The following is a 14,970-nucleotide window of genomic DNA, read 5'->3' as shown; positions in this document are numbered from 1 at the left end:
GGGCCGCGGCTGCCCGAGAGGCCGCGGCGGCTCTGCCGGGCCCAGGCGCCGCGGCTCGGCAGCCCCTCGTGCCACGTCCCGGCCCTCACGCGAGCCACTGTCGCCATCGCCAGCTGGGCTTTGGAAGGACGCTGCTAGCTGGTCCACGCAGCAGCTGCCCCGTGATTCAGCCCAGGGCCGTCCCGGCGGGGCTGAGCCCCCCGAGCCCGCGGCCACGGGAGCCTGGCCGAGTCCCCGCGGTGCCTGGGGACGCTTGTCCTGGGGCCAGCGCGGCGCGTGGCGTGCCACCCTCGGGCGGGCCGGTGTTCCCGGTCTCCACGTCCGCCGGCACGGCTGGCTGCAGGGGGGCAGCGGGGGGGCCCCGCACCGGCACCCACGCCAGCCCCGGCCTCCCGCGCTCGCCGACCGCTTCAGCAGGGCCCGAACGAGCGGCCTGCGGGGCCTGGCAGGGCGCCGCAGCTTGGGGAAGCCCCCGGCACTGACATAACGGCCCTCGTCCTCAGCGAGGAAGAGCTGCTCATCCTGAGGGCTCCCGCGGGCGCTGGCCCCGGAGGAAGCGGCCGGGGGGCCGAGAAGGGCCCTGCTGTGCATAGGAAACATCTGAGCTCGAGTCACGTAGCAGAAAGCCGGCATCGAACCAGCCCCGGCCGGCGACTGCGACCCGGGGAGCAGCCGGGCGTCTGCCGCCCCGCCTGGCACCGTGGGGCTGGAGATGGGCGCCAAGGCTCCGGCTCGGCCCTCGCCGCCCCGAGGGTCCTTATCGGCACGGGGCTTTGCCCACTCCGGGCTCGGCCGCTGCAGCAGCCAGCGCCAGGTGTGCCGGGCGGAGACAACCCGGGCGCCCCGGGGAGGGAGCGCCTTGGCCCCGGCCCCTCCCGAGCAGCGCGGCAGCTCCCTCCGCAGCCGAGCCCGGCTCTTTATCGGTGCCGCCGTGCGAGGGGAAGGAACTGATTGAGGGGGCGGCGGGATTGAATGGGAGCCAAGGGCGCGGGAGAGCTCCGGGGGCGGCCGCTGCTCGGCCCCCGGGGAAGGGCAGGGGGCCTCGGGGAGCTCCGCAGGCGGGCATCGACTGCAGAGCGCGGCGGCTCCCGCCCGGTCCCCCGGGACTCGCGTGGCCAGGGAGCGCTTCCGGAGATTCAGCCCCTTTTCCTTCCCTTAAGGCCTTGCCAGTCACACCCTTGTGCTCCACCTGGAGCATTTCCTCCGCCTCCGCGGCGTTCGCACCCCTTGGACGCTCGCACGTGTTTCTGGCTCTCGCCACGGGCCCGGCCAGCCCTGGCCTCACCCCCGCTCGCCCGTGGTCCCTTCTGGCCCGGGGACAGGCCTGGAGCCGGCTGCCTCGGCTGGGTGCGGGGGCTGTGAACGCCCCGGGGAGCAGTGCCCCCAGATGCCGCGTCTGCGCCCACGGCTGGAGCTTCCCTCTCGGCCCGGCGGTGGCTCCCGCGCACGGCCAGTGCCCGCTCCTGCCAGCACCGCGCGGCACCGAGCACCCCGGGCGCTTTCCCTGTGCCCGGCCACAGCTGCCCCATCCCACGGCGTGCGGACGCTGAGCTGCCGCCTTGCCCAACCAGTGGCACCGCGGTGGCATCCATGCCCGTTCCCCGGGAGCGACCCCGGCTCCGGGCCGTTGGCATTGCCGGGCCACCTCCAGCCTGCTTCGGCACCTGGGGCCGTCCCTGTGGCTGTGGGCTACCCCGTCCGGCAGGTGGTGCCGGTGCCGCTTCCCTGCCTCCCTCTGTGCTCCCCGCTCCGAGCGGCCAGCCGGCCAGGAGGTTTGGTTTAGGAGCCAGTCTCAACTGGCCCCTTCTGGCACTGCCCCGGCCCCGCTCCGGCGCTGCCCTGGCCCCAGCCTTCCCCCCGTGCGCTCACTTCCTTCCTCGCCCCCCTCATCCTGCCCGCGGGGCCCTCGCGCACCGGCAAAGGGGCCGGGGAGCTCCGGCTGCCCCCCGGCTGCCCGTGATGTCATGACAGCGTTGGGTCTCGGCGGCGCTGACCTCTCCTTTCCTGGTGCGCTCAACAGTTTCCGTGTCACCGGAGCGGCATGGGGCTGCTGCCCCCGGCTGTGCTGCAACACCCCCGGCTCTGGCTGCGTCCCGGCGCTGGGGCGGCACCCGCTGAGCCCCGGTGCACCCTGCGCGGAGAAGTTTTGGGGGGCGGGGGTGCACCCGGCCCAGAGAGCCCCGCAGCACGGCCATGCTGCTGTGCGCCACCGGGCTGGGGGGGCCCCGCGACGCCCTGGCCACCCTCGTGGCTTTCGGCAGGTGTCCCCGGGAGCTTCCAGCTGCCGGTTCAAGGCCGGGGGATTCCTCGCACAAGGGGCTGGGAATGAGGTGTCTTTTCCAAAGCCAGGGCCAGCGTCTGCTGCTTGCATCCACTATGCGCCTGCGCGAGAGCCCTCCTCGCACCTCCCCTGCCCCTCACTGGGGGCTGCCGTGGGGCCCCGGAGGGGACGAGAGCCTCGGGGTGTCCGCGGGCGGGCAGTGGGCTGGCTGGGCCGGGGGAGACCCCACCATCGGCCGCTCGCTTTTGGGGAGCTGGTGAGCTCCCAGGGCCATCGGGACGTGGCCGGTGTCGGGGGAGAGCGGCCAGGACCGGGGAGCAAGTGGGAGCGCAGGCGGAGGGGGGAGCGCCACGGGTGCCAGGCGTCCCGCGTCCCGGCTGGGCACCGTCCCCGTTGCGGCCCCCCGAGCGCCCTGTGGAGGAGATGACACTCGGCGCCGTGGCCGGCCCTGCCTCCAAACAGCTGCTCCCTGCGCCACTGACTTCATCTGCTGGGTGACTCACGGGGTGCTGTTTTCCCACCCGGGGAGCACGGCGGCCCCGGGACAGAGGGTGCCCTGGGGACAGGGCTCCGCTCCAGCAGGGTGACTCCCCTGGCTGTGGGGCCGGCAATGAGCACCCACCTCCTGTCCGTGTGCCCGCGGAGCGAGGCCGGAGACGGGCAGGACGTGGGGACCGCGGCCCTGCTGCTGCCTGCACTCTGCCTGCGCCACTGCCTGCGCCACTGCCTGCTGTGGAGCAGGGTGCCGCTTTGCATCTTCCTGCCCTGCTTTGCTCCTGGGGAAACTGAGGCAGCGAGGAGCCCTGCGCCACGCAGGGTGCTGCCTGCACCGAGACCCCGGTGGCGGCGGCTCACGGCTCCCCGCCGCAGCTCCGGGGGCAGCAGGGCCCGGCGGTGCCCGCCTCTGCGCCGCTGGCAGCCACACAGGGAGGCACGCGCCCGCGCGCGGCACCTTTTCTGCTGTCCCCGGTGGAAATAAACTGACTCAGCTCCTCCTGGAACCGGCACAAAAGAGAGGAGGAAAATTACCGTGCCCGGGCCCTGCGCACAGACCTGCCTTTCTTCCACCAGGGACGGCCGGGGCGGCCCGGGAGCCCTGCCGGTGCTGCCAAGCGCCAGCGCTGCCAAGGCCGCCTCGGCCGCGCTCCAGGCACTGCGTGCCCGCGGCACCCACCCGCCCGGCCGGGGCTCAGCGGCAGGGCCGGGGCGCCCCTCCGTCCCCCCCAGCCTGCGGCCCGGCAGCCCCAGGCACAAGGGGCCGGGGAAGGGCCCGGCCGGGGGCAGCGCCCGTGCGGCGGCTGCCCTGCCATGCCCAGCGCCTGGCGCCAGGCAGCGTGGCCCACCCGCCTGAGTCACGGCTTGGCCCTGGGCTTGGAGCCGGTGGGCGCCCGGCCCGCATGAGCAGGCGGCGGCCACGGGCGACTGCTGCGACTCGGGGCGTTCCTGGCCCCAGGGAGCCCGGCCGGGGTCCGGTGGCCCCTGTGCTGCGGGTGTCTCGGCTCAGCCTTGCTTCCTCCCGGCCGCGCAGGGCCCCTGGAAGGAAGCCCTTCCTGCGGCCCTCCGGCGCCGGGGGACCCGCGCGGCCGCCTCTGGGCAGGAAAGGCGAGGGGCCCGGCTGGCTCGGCAGCACCACGTGCGCCCCAGCCCCCCGCACAGGACATCCTGCCCCGCGGGGTGCCCGCCACCTCGGGGAGCCGCGGCCACCACGCGGCGGGTGTGCGCTGGTCCCGATGGTGCCCGGCGAGAGCGGCCGGGGGCACGGGAAGGGGCGCCCGGCCCCCAGCCCCGCAGCACCCCTCGGCCTGCCGCCGTGGTGTGCAGCCTGGCCGGCGCGGCGGCCTCGGTGGGCGCGGAGGGCCGGCGGTTGCTGGGCAGGGACGGCAGCGCTTCCCCTGGCCCCCGCCAGCAGGAAATGAGGCCGGTTCCGGGAGAAAGGCCCCCGCGCCGTGGGGGCAGCGTGTGGGCGCAGCCGCAGCGGGGGCCGGCGAGCCGTGGGCCGCTGCACCGCGACGGGGATGCCGTGGGCACGTGCTGGCCCGGCGCCACTGCCGGGAGGGGCGAGCTGAGGAACAAAAAGGGCGCCCTGGCCCCGGCGCCGCCTCGCCGGCCCCGGCACCCCTGGGCGCCCGGCCTGCCCCGGCGCCGCTGTCCCGGCGAGGCATCCCGTCCCGCCGGTGGCCACCACCGCTCCTCCGTGGGCACCGAGGGTAAGTCCCGTTTCGGCAGGCAGGAGGGGGTGGCCGGGCGAGCCGGGCCCTGCCGGGGCAGGGAAGGGGCCGGCAGAGTCACCGGCACTGGAGCAGGACGCCAGGACCCTCTCCCCGCACCGCCTGTGGGAGGGAGCCCCGCGGGCCGCCCCACGCCAGGGCACCGGGGATGGGATGGGGTTCGCGGGGCGGCAGGCAGGCCCCACCTGGGGCGAGAGCCTCGTGCCGCGGGCGCTCCCAGGGCATGCAGCGCTGCCGGGGCCCCCCCAGCGGGGACCCTCTGCCTGGGGCCGGTGGCACCGGGGGCTGGCTGGGGCGCAGGCGTCCCTGGGCCAGGGGGTCTTGCGGGGGCGGCCCGGCCCCCTGCCCGCTCCAACGCGCCCTGGTGGGCGAACAAAGCCCCGGGCTGCCGCGGCCGGGGGGGAGCCCCGGTGCCGAACAAAGCCGTGGTGGGCCGGGACGCCGTGGTGCGCCGGCTCTGCCGCCCCCTCCCCCGGCCGGCCCCGCACCCGCAGCCCCCCAGGCTTCCCCCTGCTCCAGCCGCCGGCCCCGTTGCTGGGGAGCGGGCTGGCGGCCCCCCGGCACGGCGGGAGGGGGCCGGCGGCATTGTTCCCCCAGCAGGCGTTTTGCCACGGTGCCGCCGGCACGGCGCAGGGGGATTGCTGCCCGTCGGCATGCCAACCGCCCAGCACGCCGGCCCCCCACCCCGCCGGCGAGGCTGCCGGCCGTGGGAACGGCCTGGCCCCCCGCTGCGTGCCACAGTGCGGGGCAGCCCCCCTCCCCGGAGCCCTGCCGCAGGGGTGATGCCCCCCGGCAAGGGCAGCCCCCCGCAGCCCGGCAGCTCTGCCTGCCGCTCTGGGCAGGACCCCCACCCCAGTTCACCCCACTCCACTCCCCCACCCCAATACCTCCCGCAGGGGTAGTGCCCCCCCCCAAGCACCCCCCCCCCAGTGCCCCCTGCAGGGACAGTATCCCCACCCCAGGTCCAGCAACCCCCCCCCCCCCCCAGCGCCCCCGCCCGGCGTCCACGCAGGGGCAGCGCCCCGGCCCCGCGCAGCCCCCGCGCGCCGCTGCGCCCCCTGGCGGCCGGGCCGGGAGCTGCCTGCGGCGCGGCGGCGCCCCCTGGCGGGAGCGGCCCGCGGGGCGGTGCCTTGCCCCGCCCCCTTCCACCGCGCCGGGCGAGGGCGCCCGGGCCGTACCAAGTGCGGGGGGGGACGGGGGGGGCGGCGCGGCCCTTGGGGGCGCCGCGGCCGCGAGCGCGGGGCAGCCGCCGCCGGCCCCAGCCTCGACGGCACCGCAGAGAGCAGCGCCGCCGCGTCGCCACGGGCAGCGCTGCCGGCTGTGCCGGGGCGGGGGCGGGGGCGGCCAGGGCGCCCCCGTGGCGGCGGGGCGGTGGTGCGCGCCGGGCCGGTTTAAAGCCGGGCGGCGGGGGTGGGGCGGCGCCGGCGGGTGCGCGCGGCGGGACATGGCTTGAGCGGCGGTGAGCGCGGGCCGGGGCCGGGGCCGGGGCCGGGGCCGGGGCCGGGGCCGGGGCCGGGGCTGGAGCTGCCGCCGCGGGGGGGCGGGCGGGGGGGCGGGCGCGCGCGCGCGCGGGGGAGCGGGCGGGTCCCCACGTGAGTGTCCCGGGCCGGGCGGCCGCGCCGCGCCCCGCCGCTTTGTGCGCGGCGCCGGCGGCTCCCGGACAAAGGTGGCGCCGGGCCGGGACCGGGCGGCGGGAGCGGCAGCGGGGGGGCTCGGGCGCCCCGCGGGGACGGGACGGGCTCGGGGTCGCGCGGGGCCCCGCGAGCGCCGCTGTCCCGCGCGGGGCCGGCGCCGGTACCGGGTCCGAGCCGCACGCGGCCCCTCTCAGCCCCCCGTGTCCCCCCAGGCTCCGCTCGGCTGCGACCCGCCGGCGCCCGGCAGGATGCGGGCGGGCCGCGCGCTGGCGCTGCCGTGGCTCGCCCTGCTCGCCCTCGCCCGGCAGCCCCCGGACAAGCCGTCGGCCACGCCGCTCTTCACCCGCCGGCCCTTCATGGTGGCCTGGAACGTGCCCACGCAGGACTGCAAGCCCCGCTTCCAGGTGCTGCTGGACTTCAGCCTCTTTGACCTGGAGGCCTCCCCCAACGAGGGCTTCGTGGACCAGAACCTGACCATCTTCTACAAGGAGCGCCTGGGGCTCTACCCCTACTACAACAGCCAGCGCGTGGCCGTCAACGGCGGCGTGCCCCAGAACAGCAGCCTGCTCGACCACCTCGACTGCCTCCGCAAGGGCATCGACAAGTACATCCACTCGCCCACCAAAGAGGGACTGGCCATCATCGACTGGGAGGAGTGGAGGCCCATCTGGATCCGCAACTGGAAGCCCAAGGACATCTACCGGAATGTCTCGCAGCAGCTGGTGAGGCTGCGCCAGCCCACCTGGTCCGTGGAGAAGGTGAACAAGCAGGCTGTCTTCGAGTTCGAGTCCTCGGCCCGGCAGTTCATGATCAGCACGCTCCGTTATGCCAAGAGCTTCCGGCCCAAGCAGCTCTGGGGGTACTACCTCTTCCCTGACTGCTACAACCATGACTACAGCAAGAACAAGGAGACCTACACAGGGCAGTGCCCCGATGTGGAGAAGACCCGCAATGACCAGCTGTCATGGCTCTGGAAGGAGAGCCTGGCTCTCTACCCCTCCATCTACCTGGACAAGGTCTTGGCCTCCACCCCCAACAGCCGCAAGTTTGTGCGGGCCCGGGTCATGGAGGCCATGCGCATCTCCCAGCAGCACCACGAGGGCTACTCCCTGCCTGTCTTCGTCTACACCAGGCCCACCTACATCCGCAAGCTGGACCTGCTCAGCCAGGTAAGGGTGCCGTGTACTTGTTGCCCTGGCACCAGCACACTCTCGCTGTGCCCGACACTTGGCCCTGCACCCCCGCCGTGGAGGGGGTGCTGTGCTGGTGCAGATGGGAGCTGGTGGGGCTGCCCCACTCCCTCTGTGGACAGCGGGGCCAGCCTGGGGGCTGTGAGTGCTGGTGGGACCCCAAGGCTGGCGTGAGTGTGCCGTCAAGCGGGCATGGTGCCCTGCGGCTGGGAACTGGAGCTGCACGGAGGGGCTCTGCGAGCAACCAGGACTTCCTCTTCCCATGCTTGGGGTGGCTCTCTGAGACCCGGCCCCATGGGGTTCTCCCATGGGGAACCCCAGCCTGGGTTCTCGCCCCATGAGGTGTCTCCTCCGCTGGTGTCCCGTCCTGCCTGCCGGAGCGTGGGGACAGCTTTGTCCCGGCGTGTCCGGCAGCGCCCCAGGCCCCCCTGGCTCTGGAGGCTGGCATCAGCCCTCGCATTGATGCGTGGCGCTGCCAGCTCCCTGGCCGGGCAGGCAGCAGGCCCGGGGTCCGCGGGAGGGCGGTGTGCCACGCTGGCGCGGGCCATTGTTCTGGCTCGCCCGGCGCTCGTGGTGAGGGCCATCGCCTCCATGCCGTAACCGCAGGTGCCGCAGGCCCCCCTGACGTCAGCACGGAGCCCTGGGGGCTGCCAGGAGTGCGGTGGCACTGCTGGGGTGGGCTGAGGTGCTGGCACGGGGGCTTGGCTGCACCCCGCTCTGGGCTCTCGTGGGGCCGGGACTCTGCTCCAGCAGCTCCGGAGCTGGCAGCCGGCAGGGAGGAGCACCCTTGGGCATGGAGCCGTGGTGCCGGGGGTTGCTGGTGCTCGCTGGCTGCCTGGATGGGCGGAGGGCCTTCCCCAAGGGAGCGGCTCCGTGCCCAGCTCTGCCGCCTCCCTGGGCGTGGGGGTGCTGGCACTGCAGCTCAGCCCCTCCGAGAGCATGGGGCCATGTCCTGGTGGGACCAGATGCAGGTGTGGCATGGAAAGCTCCTCCCCAGGCATGGCCACCTGGAGCAGGACTGGTGGCAACCAACATACCACCATGGGCCCCCCCCCCCCCAGCCCCGAGGAGAGGGCATGGCCTTGTCTGCGTGCTGGAGAGGAGGGCTCAGGACTCCTGGGCCCCACTGTAGGTGCAGGAGGGCCTGGCAGCTCAGACCCCTGGGTTCTCCTCCCAGCCCCAGACACAAGTGACTCCATGCTGGGGTGCTCCTCATCCTCTGGGCCAGCCCCCGTGGGGCACGCCGGGCCGCGTGGCGCCGGCTGGCACCCAGACCTGCCTCTGTCCCCACAGCCGGACCTGATCTCCACCATTGGGGAGAGCGCCGCACTGGGGGCAGCCGGGGCGATTTTCTGGGGCGACGCAGACTACACCAAAAACCGGGTAGGTTGGGGTGAGGGTCCCCCGGGGGGCTGCGGGGATGGATGGGGCGGTGGGTGGGGGTGACACCTGCCTCCTGAGAGGGAACTGGTGGCTTGAAGCAATGCCAGGCTGGGAAGGTGCTTGGCCAGGCGCTTCTCCTGCCGGGGGCCGTGGGGGCACCCCAAGGTGCCGTGCGGTGCCCTTCACGCCCCGCTCTCTCCGCAGGACACGTGCCAGACCATCAAGAACTACGTGGAGGGGGAGCTGGGCCGCTACATCGTGAACGTCACCACGGCGGCCCAGCTCTGCAGCACGGCCCTGTGCCAGGGCCAGGGGCGCTGCCTGCGCCAGGACAGCGCTGCCAACGTCTTCCTGCACCTCAACCCCGCCAGCTTCCAGCTCCGGCGCCGGGACGCGGCCCACCCCCAGCGCCCCCTCATGTGGGCCGAGGGCCGGCTCTCCGCCGCCGACACCCACTACCTACGGACCCACTTCCGCTGCCAGTGCTACCAGGGCTGGCACGGCAGCGCCTGCCAGCTGCGGGCAAGCCCCCCCAGCGCCGCGCCGGCCCCCCGGGGCCGCCTGGGGCTCCTGGTGCTGCTGCTGCTGGCGTGCTGGCACTAGCCCCGCCGGACTGAGCCCCGGGGCCGGCGCGCCCTCCCGTTTTGCGGCGGTGGCCCTGCCTCGCCTGCTCGGCAGCTGGAGGAGGGGGCACGGCCGGGGCGGCCCCCTCGCCCTGGGGGGGGTGGAGGGGGTGCAGTGCGGACCCCCCACTGCCCTTCCCCGCCGTGGGGCCCCTCCCCTGTTGTAAGGGGAGGGATGGGGGTGCGGCGGGCAGGGGGCCGGGGGAGGAGGGGGGGGTTTTGTGGTGCTGAGCCCCTGTGCCCTGCCGACACCAAAGTGCTTTACCTCAATTAAAGCTGGAAGGAGCGTGAGCGGCGCCTGCGGTGCGTGGGGGCAGCGCGCCCCGGGCAGGGGGCCGGCGGCGGCGGCAGCCCCGGCCCGGCCCGGCCCGACCCCGCGCCGGGCGGCACCCGCCGCTGCTGCCGGGCCACCCGCGTGGCCGCCGCCCCAGGCCCCGCCCCCGGCCGCCCCAGGCCCCGCCCCCGGGGCGGAGCCACCTCGCTGCGCCCGGCTGGTGAGTTGGGGGCTGCGGGGAGGGCGCCGCGCGGGGCGGGGCGGGGCAGGAGCCGCGGGGGCTGCGGGGAGCCCTGTGGGGGCCGTAGGGGCTGAGGGGGCCCAGGGGCACCAGAGGCCATAGGGAGCCGTGGGGGGCAGCGTGGGGGCCCCGTGGCACCAGAGCTGCAGGAAGCCCCGGGGCGCAGTTAGAGGGGCCGCGAGCCGCCTGCCCCCGCCACCCCGCTGCCTCCGGCTGTGCCCGGCCCCGTGCCGCCCCGCTCCCCCAGGCGTGCCGCAGCCCTGCCCGTGGGGTGCCCCGGCACTGTCCCTGCCCCACGGCGCCGCTCGGTGCCAGGGCGCCCGGCCCAGCCTGGCTGTGCGAGCCGGCTGGGGTGCCAGTGGGATGGGGGTGCGGCAGGCAGGTGCTGGCCGGGGGCCAGGCCAGCCCTGCCCTGCTGCCGCCAACCAGTGTTGTGAGCTGCCCCGAGCAGGGTGCTGCCCGCAGCCCCTCACCCCCAGCTGTGGGCTTTCCCCAAGCGCTGCCCTGGTTTCACCATGCGCGGTTTCATGTTGCGGGTTTTGTCTGTGCGGTGTCCTGCCAACTTGTGCCTGGTGCTGTGAGCGTCCTCCAGGCCTCCTCCTGCTCCAGCCAACTCGCGTCTGGTGCTGTGGGTGTCCTCCAGGCCTTGTCCTGCTCCAGCCAGCTAGTGCCTGGTGCTGTGAGTGTCCTCCAGACCATGTCTTGCTCTGGCCAACTAGTGCCTGGTGCTGTGAGAGTCCTCCAGACCATGTCCTGCTCCAGCCAGCTAGTGCCTGGTGCTGTGAGAGTCCTCCAGACCTCCTCCTGCCAACTAGTGCCTGATGCTGTCAGCGTACCCGAGCAGTGCCTCCCTCATGCAGTGCGTGTCCGTCACCATGACCTTGCCCTCCCCCTTCCCCATGGTGTCAGTTTGTCTTTCCAGCCCAGCACAAAGCAGCTCTGCTGTCCCTGCCCCCCCCCCCCCCGGTGTGTTGACTTTGTGCTGTCCTCTCCAGGCCTTTTCCCTCTGCAATCAGTCATTAACCTGGGCTTGGAGGCACCAGTCTGCAGCTGCCACCAGCCCCAGGGCCACCATGCCAGTTTCTGACTGCTGATAACCTTGGGGACTTCATGTGAGGCGGTGGGAGTGCCTGGCCCCTGGGGTGACAGGCACCATCAGCACTCGCCCCGGCTTGTAGGGGGATAAAAGGCCCCTGGCGTGGTGAGGCTGGCACAGGTCTAGCCCAGGGCTCACCTGTCTGCAGGCAGGACCGGGACCTGTCCAGCTCCTCTGCCGCGTCCTTGCTCACTGGCACCATGGCAGTCGCCTGGTACAGCTGGGCCTTGCTGCTGATCCTGCCCGCCGTGGCCTGGGCCGGGGGGGCTGGCCCCGTCCTCGTCAACCGGCCCTTCGTCACCATCTGGAATGCCCCCACCAGGGCCTGTGCCGACAAGTACAACGTCACCCTCAACCTGGGGGTCTTTGACATCGTGGCCAACGCTGACCAGGTCTTCACTGGGGACGATGTCACACTCTTCTACAGTCAGGCCCTGGGCCTCTATCCCTACTACACAGCTGCGGGGATGCCTGTGGATGGCGGGCTGCCCCAGAACGCCAGCCTCCAGGCCCACCTCCATCAGGCCTCCAGCGACATCGAGGCCGCCCTGCTCAACGTCTCCTACAATGGCCTGGCTGTCATCGACTGGGAGAAGTGGCGTCCACTGTGGGCCCGTGACTGGGATGCCATGAACATCTACCGGGAGAAGTCAGAGGACATGGTGCGGAAGGAGCACCCGCTCTGGCCCTCTGCCCTGGTCAAGGAGGTGGCAAAGGTGGAGTATGAGCAAAGTGCCCGGGCCTTCATGGAGCAGACGCTGGAGCTGGGTGAAATCCTCCGGCCCAATGGCTACTGGGGCTTTTACGGCTTCCCTGACTGCTATAACAACAACTTTGACAGCTGGGACTACTCAGGGACGTGCCCCCTGATCGAGCAGGAGAGGAATAAGGAGCTGTCCTGGCTGTGGAAGAACAGCCGTGCGCTCTACCCCAGCATCTACCTGCCCCAGCAACTCAGTGGCACAAACAAGGTGCTGAGCTACGTCCGGTACCGGGTGGCCGAGGCCTTCACCGTCCAGGACAATGTCATCGATGGCAGCATCCCTGTCCTGCCCTATGCCCAAATCTCCTTTGAAAACACCGTCAGCTTCCTTTCCAAGGTGAGGTTTGCCGGGCTGGGAGGGAACTGTGGGAGGCTCTGAGGAGTTCTTTGATCAGCACCGGAAGAAAGTGTCTGTGATGGCTGGGTGCTGGCAGGAGAGGTTCCTCAAATCCCCTGGAGAGACAAGGCAGGGGGTCATGGGGGAAATGGTTGCTGGTTGCATTTGGCTCTTTCCACATTGCCAGCCTGCATCTGCCCTTTGTGAGTCAATCCTGGCCTGGCTCTGGCCCAAAACTCATCCTTTGGGCGATGGCAAGGGTTTGGCACAGCTTCTGTGCCATGGACGACAGCATGGCTCCCATGCTGGGGCGGTGGCTGTGAATGGTGGTGGTGGTGATGCCACCACGGTGGTGCTGGCGGTCGGGAGGGTCCATGCACGGGCTGACCTCTCCTCTCCCTTGGCGGGCAGGAGGACCTGGTGAATACCATTGGAGAGAGCGCAGCCCAGGGCGCTGCCGGCGTTGTGCTGTGGGGAAGCCTCAACTACAGCAACTCCCAGGTGAGCGTGGGGATGGGGGCAGAGCTGGGCATGGCCACGCTGCTGGGCGAGCAGGGCCTGTTGCTGGGAAATCCTGGCTGCCAGGCAGAGCCGTGACACCCCTCCATGCCCCGTTGCAGGAGATGTGCCTGAAGCTGAAGAACTACCTGGATGGGGACCTGGGTCACTACATCGTGAATGTGACAGCCAGCACCCAGCTGTGCAGCCAGAACCTGTGCTCTGGCCAGGGCCGCTGCGTGCGCAAGAAGAACAAGCATGGCTTCTTGCACCTCGACCCCTTCCGATTCTCCATCGAGACGCATCCCAGCAAGCCCCAGTTCGTGGTGCGCAGCCTGACGTCCGACAACGACAACTCCCAGCTAGCCGAGGAGTTCAGCTGCCAGTGCTACGACAGCTGGCAGGGAAGGCGCTGCGACACCAAAGGCTCCTCCAAGTGAGGCCCCCTGCGTACTTCCCTGCATCCCCCACACCCACTCCCCAGACCCACGCTACTGTTAGATCCCTGGGTCTCAGGCCCACCCAAGGCAGGTATGGTAACACCGCCTCCACACACCAGCACCTCTTTGCAGGGATGTGAGCCTTGGAAATCCAGTCACAGGGCTGCTGATAAAACTGCTCTGCATCCACGAGCATCTCTGCGTCTTTCCTCCATGGCCTGGCGCACTCTGCTCTCGCCAGCCAGGCACGGTCCAGCTGCTTGGTGGCTTTGCAGCTGGGGCTGGGTGCTCAGGGTGGTGGCATGTTTAGGGTGAAAGGGAGGGAGCTGGTTGGTGCCTGCAAGGCCTGGGCCAGGCATGAGGGCTCGAGCAGCTGGCCAGCGTGTGGGCTGGTGGGGGGGCGAAGGCAAATCCGGGACAGGAGCATCTCAGTCCTAGCACTTGCCAGTTACCGGTGTTCCCTGTGTGCCGTGCACAGGGTGCCAGCTGACGTTGGGATGTGGAGACCTCCACCTTGCACAGGCAGCTTCGGGGCTCATCCCACAGCAGTTACCAGGCATGGCTGGGGGTGGGCCAGCATTGTGGTTGCTCCCCTCCTCAGAGACCATCCCCACTCCTCCATGGCCCTAACTTCAGGAGCTGGGCACTGCAGCTCCTGGCTCGAGGGTGTTCTCCTTGGCTCTGCCCCACTGACAAAGCCACATCTGCCCTGTGCCTCAGTCTCCCCTCTTGTAGACCCCACATAGGGCAGGGCACTGATCCCAGGATTTGGGGGCAGGATGCTGGGGTCCCCCAGTGATACCCAGGGCCATACCCTGCTATGTGGAGATGTCTTGGGCTTCTGCAAATGGCCTGGAGGCAGGGCCGTTCCCTCTGAGAGCACTCGGTTCCCCTCCGTTGACCTCTCGGCACACTCTGCTCCCCTCTGTTCCCCTCCATGCATGCTCCGTTCCCCTGCAGCAGGCTCTGTGCGTGCTGGTCTCGACCGTCCCCCTCCGTGCTCACCCTGCTCCCCTCCTGTACTGCGCTCTGGTCCCCACCATTCCCCTGCATGCATGCTGTCAGAAAAAAAGGGGAAAAATGATGGAACAAATGGATAAAATGGGGGAAATAATGATGAACAGATGGAGAAAAGGCAGGGGTGACTGGAAAAGAATGAGAAGAGGGGGGGATGATAGATGGAAGAAAGGGAAAAGGGAGCACCAGGAGAAAACAAGAGAAGACAGAAGAAAGAGGGAAATTTATGGGAAAAGACATAGCGAAGGGGATAACAGTGGGAGAGCATGAGGAAGGGGGGAAATGATGGGGTGTGGATGGAGAACAGGGGGCAACAGCAGTCAAGAGACCTGCCAAGCAGCTGTGGCCAGGAGAGCATGGGCAAACAGGCATATTTCTGTTCCAGCTTGCTCTGTTCTCCTTGCACAGTGGCAAGACCTTCCTGAGTGCCTTCTCACTAACGGCTGGCAGCAGGCAAGCGGCTGGGCCACGTCTCTGGCCTTGCTGGCCCCAGGAGGGGGGCAGAGAGGGAGTGAAGGGAAAGTGTTTGCTGTGGGTGAAGCTAGGGGACTTTGGATTTTTCCCTTGGATGACAAGAGCAGTGCAAATCTCCAGTGACTGGGCGGTTGTGCATGTACAAGTGATGCCTTTGGTCTGGGTGCCCAGAACCGGGTTGGGTAGTTCTGCCCGGACACTGCCAGGGCTGTGCATGGGGTAGGCTGGCTGGGGACCCCGTCCCGAGACCGTGCCATGGGGACATGGTGGCTTTCCTACCTCTTGCAGCTCTCCGTGGAGAGCAACCAGATTTGTGCTCTGCTCCAGGTCTGTTGGCTCAGAGCTATTGCCGTTGTGCCAGCAGGTCCCTCTGCCCTGGCTGTGTGATCACAGAATCACAGAATCACAGAATCACTGAGGTTGGAAGGGACCTCTGGAGATCATCTAGTCCAACCCCCCCTGCTCAAGCAGGGTCACCTAGAGCACATTGC

At 70.8% G+C, this 14,970-nt stretch overlaps 2 protein-coding genes across 4 annotated transcripts; both read left to right on the top strand.

The window, feature by feature from the left end:
- Nucleotides 1-4,241: 4,241 nt before the first annotated feature.
- On the top strand, nt 4,242-9,525 carry HYAL2 (hyaluronidase 2). 2 transcript variants are annotated; one of them, XM_067303591.1, is made up of 4 exons: nt 4,242-4,488; nt 6,356-7,312; nt 8,627-8,716; nt 8,921-9,525. In XM_067303591.1, the coding sequence occupies exons 2-4, from the start codon at nt 6,392-6,394 to the stop codon at nt 9,317-9,319; spliced, it is 1,410 nt and encodes a 469-aa protein (XP_067159692.1). In that variant the 5' UTR covers nt 4,242-4,488; nt 6,356-6,391; the 3' UTR covers nt 9,320-9,525. The 2 variants fall into 2 exon arrangements, with proteins under 2 accessions (XP_067159692.1, XP_067159693.1); XM_067303592.1 differs by lacking the exon at nt 4,242-4,488 and adding an exon at nt 5,935-5,968.
- A 268-nt stretch (nt 9,526-9,793) lies between these two features.
- Nucleotides 9,794-13,178, top strand: HYAL1 (hyaluronidase 1). Of its 2 annotated transcripts, none has more exons than XM_067303256.1 (4): nt 9,794-9,833; nt 11,099-12,050; nt 12,462-12,551; nt 12,671-13,178. In XM_067303256.1, the coding sequence occupies exons 2-4, from the start codon at nt 11,151-11,153 to the stop codon at nt 12,986-12,988; spliced, it is 1,308 nt and encodes a 435-aa protein (XP_067159357.1). In that variant the 5' UTR covers nt 9,794-9,833; nt 11,099-11,150; the 3' UTR covers nt 12,989-13,178. The 2 variants fall into 2 exon arrangements, with proteins under 2 accessions (XP_067159357.1, XP_067159359.1); XM_067303258.1 differs by having other exon boundaries at nt 9,815-9,833; nt 10,850-12,050.
- The last annotated feature ends 1,792 nt before the right edge of the window (nt 13,179-14,970 follow it).

The sequence above is a fragment of the Apteryx mantelli genome, chromosome 12 (genome assembly GCF_036417845.1).
Source record: "Apteryx mantelli isolate bAptMan1 chromosome 12, bAptMan1.hap1, whole genome shotgun sequence".
NCBI lineage: Eukaryota > Metazoa > Chordata > Aves > Apterygiformes > Apterygidae > Apteryx > Apteryx mantelli.
The sequence above is the reverse complement of the archived record's forward strand: the minus strand, read 5'-3'. Positions and strand labels throughout refer to the sequence as shown.

Coding starts and splice junctions, on each gene's coding strand:
- HYAL2 (XM_067303591.1), top strand. CDS start 6,392: ATGCGGGCGGGCCGCGCGCTGGCGCTGCCGTGGCTCGCCCTGCTCGCC. Junction 7,313..8,626: donor AGCTGGACCTGCTCAGCCAG/GTAAGGGTGCCG, acceptor CTGTCCCCACAG/CCGGACCTGATCTCCACCAT. Junction 8,717..8,920: donor CAGACTACACCAAAAACCGG/GTAGGTTGGGGT, acceptor CTCTCTCCGCAG/GACACGTGCCAGACCATCAA.
- HYAL1 (XM_067303256.1), top strand. CDS start 11,151: ATGGCAGTCGCCTGGTACAGCTGGGCCTTGCTGCTGATCCTGCCCGCC. Junction 12,051..12,461: donor CCGTCAGCTTCCTTTCCAAG/GTGAGGTTTGCC, acceptor CTTGGCGGGCAG/GAGGACCTGGTGAATACCAT. Junction 12,552..12,670: donor TCAACTACAGCAACTCCCAG/GTGAGCGTGGGG, acceptor GCCCCGTTGCAG/GAGATGTGCCTGAAGCTGAA.